We start from the raw sequence: 8,131 nt of genomic DNA, 5'->3' as shown, positions 1-8,131 counted from the left end.
GTGGACAACACAATTATTAACCAGAAGAACAAAATGTAGGAGGGGGGTATGGGGAACTTAATCAAAACAGGAGGATTTACAGAGGAAAAAAAAAATTAATAAAAGAAAAAAAGAAAGAAAAAAATAAGGTGATACTATGAATGAAGCGCGTGGGACGAGAACATCGATGCTGAGACATGCAATAAGTAAGTTCAGATAAATGTACATTTTCATGGAGAGGGCAGCATAGTTCGTTACCAATGTATGGAAGAAAACAACCACACACACACACACACAAAAGAGAACACTTATATCACTTAAAATTGGAGGGTCGTAAAAGGGGGATTCCACTGTAGGCATCCTTTATAGGGAGGTGACCCGTCATTGAAGGGGCTTCACATCACAGGTAACACTGTAAAAAGTTTGAAAGTTTTTCTTTCATAAGTTAAACAAGAAGAGCAAACGCTCGATCGAGTCACTTTCGCAGTTCTGAATATTATATGAGGCATCAGATGGACAGGAAGAAATTGCTATTCACAACACAATGAGTCACGTTCACATAAAATTTGAGCCCGGTCACTTTTATAGTTTCCGAGAAAAGCCCAACGTTAAGTTGTGTGTTGCCGAACAGAAAAGGCTAGTTATCTCCCTTGTTTTTCTGATAACGTTCGTAAAAGGCTACAGATGTAAATACTTTGATGTAAAGAATAATCCTACAAAGTTTCAATCACATCCGATGAACTTTGTCAAAGATATAAAATGTCTAATTTTTCCTTTGACGCTGACCTGTGACCTTGAAAAAGGTCAAAGGTCAACGAAACCATCGTTAAAGTGTAGAGGTCATTGGAGGTCACGACTAAACAAAATATGAGCCCGATCGCTTTGATAGTTTCCGAGAAAAGATATAAAATGTCTAATTTTTCCTTTGACGCTGACCTGTGACCTTGAAAAAGGTCAAAGGTCAACGAAACCATCGTTAAAGTGTAGAGGTCATTGGAGGTCACGACTAAACAAAATATGAGCCCGATCGCTTTGATAGTTTCCGAGAAAAGTCCAACGTTAAGGTGGTGTCTACGGACGGCCGGCCGGACGGCCGGCCGGACAGACTAACACTGACCGATTACATAGAGTCACTTTTTCTCAAGTGACTCAAAAACCCCACAAAACTAATCAAATAAGAAATCTCCAGTCTACCTACCTCTTCCAGTCTCTCGCAGAGTTTTTTCAGTGTATCCGGAGTATACTTTTCCCCCTTCCACGGATGAGGGGCAAACCTTTTCCAGAATTGCATGGTAAGGGTTTCGCATACGGTGGTCCACCTCTCGCAAATTGCAACTCCCATTCTCAGAGCCTCTCGCACAGTGTTGAAGTTTCCGTTCCACAGGTTTTCATCAGCCAGCTTGCGCTGTACGTACCTCCCAAAGGATCCCGCTGTTAGGAAAGCAAGGTTTTGATTTAGACAGCTGAGGAATTCACAGATGTATGTGCTAGATGCACATGTTATGTGTGCATAAACAGAGCTTACTTTAGACAGATGAGGAATTAACAGATGTAAGCTCTAGATGCATTTGTCATGTGCATATAGAATGCTTACTTTAGACAGATGAGGAATTCACAGACAACAAATAACAAACACACACTCCAAATCAACTGACCAATGACATCGAGCAGATGCTTCATCCTGGCTTCGGGGTAAGAGGGGTCACTCTGTTTCCATAGATCGTCGAGCGTGTCCTGCGTCAACTCTACAAGTTCCATGGCATCGCTCAAGGCCAGTGAATCAAGTCCTCCATAATCCTGTGGCACAAACAGAGAAACATTTCTATTACCTTGTATACTACGCTTCATAAAAAAACTAGGCAGATGCATTTAAGTGCAGATCCTTTTAATGAGGCCGTTTTTTTTAGCTTTTCTGGTTTTTTGTCAATTTTAACAAGGGAACCTTGTTTTTGCGAAAGTGATTTTGGGGGTCATCTGTGTTGTAGGTTTCTTTGTATAGAAACTACCTTATGTAAAGTCAATCTGTTTGTTGAGTATAGTAGGGGAATGAATGGCCTTTCCAGTCATATAATTGGATTCACAAAAACGGCCTCATCAAAAAGATCTGTCTCCATGTGAGAAAAAAAATGACAGCTGCATAGCTGCCAATTCGATTGGCTGTTCATGGCTGCTTACACATGAGTGCAGATGACCGTTTCCTTATCAACCAATCGTGTTTATTCTTGCCTAGCTAGCCTTCAAATCGTTTCGCATACACCCACACCATCTTGCATAACGAGAGGCTAACCACAAGCAATCGACGATTTTCAGAAATAACTCCGACGGGTTTGTATGGGTTGTGTAAGAGTGAATACCCTTGCTTTTCCTCTGACAAATAGATTCACACGTGCTCCTGTTCTTGTGTTTCCAACACATCCCTCACTAGTGATTGGCCCCGCCAATGTTTGTCCGAGTAAAAAGCAAGGGCATTCACTCTTTCACAACCCATACAAACTCCACAGAGTTATTTTTTGAATTTGTCTATTCTTGCCTCCATGAAAGGGGTGTAGTCAGAAGCCTTACCTTGGAGATGGGTTTGAAGAGGTCTGTGTAGCACTCTGCAGCCTCTTTGAGGTCGGGTTTGGCTGCTGAGCGAGACAAGTCCATCCAGTACTCAAACTCATCCATGGGGGTCAGGATACCTAGAAACACAGTGGTTGAGTGTATGGAATTACAGTGGAATTACATTTTTCAAAATCTGAGAAAATCAGGTCTTTAAAAACTACTGCCTGCAATTGAGGGAGTGACAGTGCTGCCTCAACTTTCACAAAAAGACAGATATGACGTCATCAAAGACATTTATTGAAAAAATGAAAAACACGTCATGGGATATCCTTCTCAGGAACTCTCATGTAAAGTTTCATGAAGATTGCTCCAGTAGTTTTCTCTGAATCACTCTACAAACACACACACCACCACCCATGTCTCAATTTTTCTGCCTATGTTAAAACATTTAGTCAAAAATTGACTAAATGTAAAAAGGAACAAGTCGCGTGAAGCGATATAAAAACATTGAGTCAATCTGTAGGCATCAAACTAACAGATCAACACCAAAAACCAGTCATCATTGAGACTACATTCAAATAGTCTCGGCTAAACTTCCACGAAGACTGAGACGGGTCACGCTCGTTTCGACCTATTTTCTTTACCCCATAGCGCTTTTTTCAAGTAAACATAACATATAGATATATTTTTTAATTCAGGAGAAGATGAGGAATACAATGCAATGATTTTTTAATCTGTAAATGAAAAATCGTTTTTAATGAGACAACTTTAATGAGCAAACTAATAAACTTATTTTTAAGCTTCTGAGCTAAAATGCAATCCCAAAGTCCGGACTGAGTCAAAGATTAGATGACACAAATTTCAATCAATTTGGTTGAAAAATGAGGGCGGGACAGTGCCGCCTTAACAATCACAAAAAGCCGCATATGACGTCATCAAAGACATTTATCCAAAAAAAAAAGAGAAAACAAAACACCTGGGGATATCATACCCAGGAACTCTCATGTCAAGTTTCATGAAGATCGGTCTAGTAGCTTTGTCTGAATCGCTCTACACATACACACACACACAGACACACTACGACCCTCATCTCGATTCCCCGTCTATGTTAAAACATTTAGTCAAAACTTGACTAAATGTAAAAACCACCAAAGAGGACTCACCTCCGATGTTTTCATCTCCATCCCCTGAGCGAGTGCGGAATGAGGGGTCCTGTTTGCGAATAGCGGTGCCAAGACCTGCCTCCAGCTCACCCAACAAGCTCTGCAGCTTGGGATCGATTCCCTTGCTCCACTTGCCGTCTTCCAGCAGCAGAGGGGCGTACACCTACAGGACAAAGTCACATGATGTGCATACATCATCATTTCAGTACTCAGAAGACAATTAAATGAATGAACTATTGTTAATAGCGCAGACTTTGATGTCCATGTAGTATGAGAAATAAAGAAGCCATTTCCATCCAACACTATGGAAAGGGTTTAAAACAGTAGTTAAGCAAATTTTCCCGATAGAACACATACTTTTAATTTTATTTTAACCTATTGTCTATAAACGAATACTGAATGTTCGAAGAGGGGGACAGGGCATCTGAGGAAAGGTCTGATTTCAAAGGTCACTTAATGATTTCCTATCTACTGGACAGCTGTTTTGCATCATATATTCTTCATCTTCTGCTTTCCTGTGCTAAAAATCCCACGACTTATTCACTAGGCTATTGCACCAGTCCGCATCATATATGAGCTGGTATTTCCTTTAACAACAAGAAATTCCTCCGAGGTAGGAAAAACACCCCCGTCCTTACCATTCTCACTGCAACCAACTGAGAAGGTTATTTCCCTTTGACCATTAATATGTCCCTCTATAAGTCCTTGTAGAATCTTAATCCACCAATAACTCCCTAACCGTGTGTTTGACTGGTCCCAATTTTTGTAAGGACCGTCTCAGGAATGTATAGAACCTGTTCACCAAGTTTGGTGACGATCGGTCCGTTCATTCTTGAGATCTATATGCGAACACAAACAAACAAACAAACACATCGACCGACCTATACACACCAATAACTCCCTAACCGTGTGTTTGACTGGTCCCAATTTTTGTAAGGACCGTCTCAGGAATGTATAGAACCTGTTCACCAAGTTTGGTGACGATCGGTCCGTTCATTCTTGAGATCTATATGCGAACACAAACACACAAACAAACAAACACATCGACCGAATCCTATACACACCCCTATACCGGGGGGTGTAATAACATACCAATCAAATTTCTTTAAAAGAGCAGACGAAGCAGCATTGTGTGTTTTTACCTTCTGCACAGCATGGTAGAGAGTGCTGAGGGGTGAGTCGATCATGGACGACACGATGACACTGGACTGGAGATTGTCGGGCGTGATGACATCGGGCTTGACCTTGAAGAAGACGATGACCCTCTCCTTGTTGTCGCCTGGTTCAATCTGAACAGAGATAAATTCATTACATTGAATCAACCAATAACTCAGCTTACCTAAATTAGAACATTTGAGACCAAACTGTGCTTTTTCAAGACAGTAACGAGTACATTATAAGACTCCAAGTTTTAAGACTCCCTCTCTTTTATTAAGACCTTTTTTTTTTAAATGATTTTTTGTTCATAACATCTGTAAATGTATCACTATTTTATTATTGTTAAGACCCTCTTTATTTTAAGCCTTGATTTTATCAGATTTCTTTAAATCTTAAAAGAGAGGGGGGGGGGGGGGGTCCACTGTTAATCAAATATACATATTAATTACTAAATGAATACCCGCTTCGCCCGGTAGCCGGCTTCGCCGGGAAGAAGTAGAGCCGAATACCCGGCTTTGCCGGGTGAGTGGCGCACCATACGCGATTGACGCCACACGAAGGAAGGGAGATAAACGCGCAAAACACTAGAGAAGATAAGAGGCGTTGTGGACAGTGACCTTCTAAAAATAGTAACGGGAATATGGATTGACGCCACACGAAGGAAGGGAGATAAACGCAAAACACTGGAGAAGATAAGGAAGAGTTACTGGGAATGGATCTGGGAAAATGAACAGAAAAACCAAAATCGGTTCAACGCTGCGCGCTGAGAGCACGTGTTGAAAATTCTCAATGACCAGGTTGTGTCCGGGGTCTACCTGAATATGCCCACCAAATTTGAAGCAGATCAATTGAGAACTTTGGCCGTGCATCGCGAACACACACACACACACACAGACAGACACAAGTCGTATATATATATATATAGATACATGTACATAAACATTAGAAGAGATATTTAAAATATCAGAAATTGTGAAAGAAACAATTGAAAGTCAATATATATACACAGATTAACACCAATTGCAAAACTGGAACTTTACTTAACTTACTCAAGTTACTGAGTCTAAGAAAACCACTTTCTTGACATTACACTTCAACTATCAATAACTAATCTTGCAAGGGCCTACAAGTAAGAAAGAAGTTGAACTTGATTGCTCTCAACTTTCTGATGAAATGCTTGTCATGCCACTCATCTGACGGGCGCAGTGGCGTAGTGGTAAGACGTCGGTCTCCTAATCGGGAGGTCGTGAGTTCGAATCCCGGTCGCTGCCGCCTGGTGGGTTAAGAGTGGAGATTTTTTCCGATCTCCCAGGTCAACTTATGTGCAGACCTGCTGGTGACTTAACCCCCTTCGTGTGTACACGCAAGCACAAGACCAAGTGCGCACGGAAAAGATCCTGTAATCCATGTCAGAGTTCGGTGGGTTATAGAAACACGAAAATACCCAGCATGCCTCCCCCAAAATCGGCGTATGCTGCCTGAATGGCGGGTTAAAAACGGTCATACACGTAACAATCCACTCGTGCTAAAGACAGGGGTGAACGTGGGAGTCTAAGCCTGTGAACAAAGAAAGAAAGAAAAGAAATGCCACTCATCTTCACTATTTCTCTTACATATATATATATATATATAATATCTGCTAGTCATATTCTTTTCTCCTTGCCCCAGCTTCCAACAACAAACTACTATATTTGACCTCATGTGAGGGGTGAGGATTGGGGATTGGGCTGGCAATCTATACAAAAATTTACTTCTTCTTCTTTCTTCTTCTGCGTTCGTGGGCTGAAACTCCCACGTGCACTCGTGGTTTGCACGAGTGGAATTTTACGTGTATGACCGTTTTTTACCCCGCCATTTAGGCAGCCATACGCCGCTTTCGGAGGAAGCATGCTGGGTATTTTCGTGTTCGTGTTTCTATAACCCACCGAACTCTGACATGGATTATAGGATCTTTTTCGTGCGCACTTGGTCTTGTGCTTGCGTGTACACACGGGGGTGTTCGGACACCGAGGAGAGTCTGCACACAAAGTTGACTCTGAGAAATAAATCTCTCGCCGAACGTGGGGACGAACTCACGCTGACAGCGGCCAACTGGATACAAATCCAGCGCGCTACCGACTGAGCTACATCCCCGCCCCGCAAAAATGTACAAATCTATTGATAAACTTTGTTTGTACACACATGCATGTCTATAAAAAATCAAAGCATACCACTAAAAAAAACAAAAAAAACAATAGACCACCATAACAAGAAAACAAACAGGTTTTTTTACAATGCCTTTATCACCTTGTTCTGAAAATCAACTTTTTTGCCATGTTTCTGGTCAACTTTCCCAGAAAGAATGGAGATATTTCCATCGTCCAGAAAGGCGTTCAGGGCCTGGGCGTTGAACAAGTTCGTGATGGCTTGGTCATCGATTGGTATGCCAAAGTGATTGGCAACCGTGACCAGGATAAAGTCTTTCCTGGAGTCACCAGGCATGGTGACTTGTTTTCTGAGTCTTTCCCTCTCTTGAATTTACTGACTTTTCAATGCCTTGTAAATACCACAATCTGCAAAAGAAATGATTTTATATTTTGAGATCTGAAAAGTGAGTGTTCCTCTCCAAGAGCTACGCAAATCCCAGGTTGAATTTTCTTTACAGTGCCTTTCCTCTAGCACTATTGTTCTCAAGCCTCCGTTTATGATCAATGGTGCATACTTTTTTTGACACACTGATCTGAACCCTGACCGGTCGAACGTCCAATAGTGTTTAAGCTTACGTGCCGGACTAGGACAGAATAGGACTAGGAGGTCTTCTGATTGATAGAACAATGTTGTTGTAGCCAAAGGACATTTGAACCCAGACTTTTTTTCAATCCAGGTCCTCTGAGTTTGGTAACAACACTTCTATATAGTTCTCAGTTTACAAACTAGCCAAGTTTATGTACAAATGTGGGATGCTGTGTTCATTCGTTAGCCTAGTCCTACAGAAGATTTTCCCCATATAATTTCAATCTTTCTCATCAGTAGCTGTTTGTGAAATCAGTGTTCGGGGAAAAGTTATTGACGGTAGAATACAATGTGGTTTAAGACATACTGTGAAAAATAACTACCGGTGTGAACACAGTGTCAAAACAATAAATGAAATTATGCATTTTCACTGCACCGTTGCCAACTTCTACTCAATACTGAATGAGATAGCGTCTGTGACAACAGACATAAACCGAAGAAATCAGTAGCCGAAAGCAGCTACTTTACACTTTCAACGCCAATTTCTACACTGCAAATGAAAGTACAATCTCAAG

At 41.4% G+C, this 8,131-nt stretch overlaps 1 protein-coding gene across 1 annotated transcript in view; it reads right to left on the bottom strand.

Moving 5' to 3' along the window:
* Positions 1 to 8,131, bottom strand: part of LOC138968419 (cytoplasmic dynein 2 heavy chain 1-like) — a 124,884-nt gene that overhangs the window by 116,637 nt on the left and 116 nt on the right. Inside the window, exons 2-7 of the mRNA XM_070340997.1 lie at positions 7,131 to 7,396; positions 4,829 to 4,975; positions 3,687 to 3,849; positions 2,542 to 2,660; positions 1,635 to 1,776; positions 1,178 to 1,410 (exon numbers count right to left, since the gene is read on the bottom strand). Coding sequence (XP_070197098.1) covers positions 1,178 to 1,410; positions 1,635 to 1,776; positions 2,542 to 2,660; positions 3,687 to 3,849; positions 4,829 to 4,975; positions 7,131 to 7,325 — 999 coding nt within the window. The 5' untranslated portion in view covers positions 7,326 to 7,396. The remainder of the gene's footprint in view (positions 1 to 1,177; positions 1,411 to 1,634; positions 1,777 to 2,541; positions 2,661 to 3,686; positions 3,850 to 4,828; positions 4,976 to 7,130; positions 7,397 to 8,131) is intronic.

The sequence above is a fragment of the Littorina saxatilis genome, linkage group LG6, assembly GCF_037325665.1.
Source record: "Littorina saxatilis isolate snail1 linkage group LG6, US_GU_Lsax_2.0, whole genome shotgun sequence".
Taxonomy (NCBI): Eukaryota; Metazoa; Mollusca; class Gastropoda; order Littorinimorpha; family Littorinidae; genus Littorina; species Littorina saxatilis.
The sequence above is the reverse complement of the archived record's forward strand: the minus strand, read 5'-3'. Positions and strand labels throughout refer to the sequence as shown.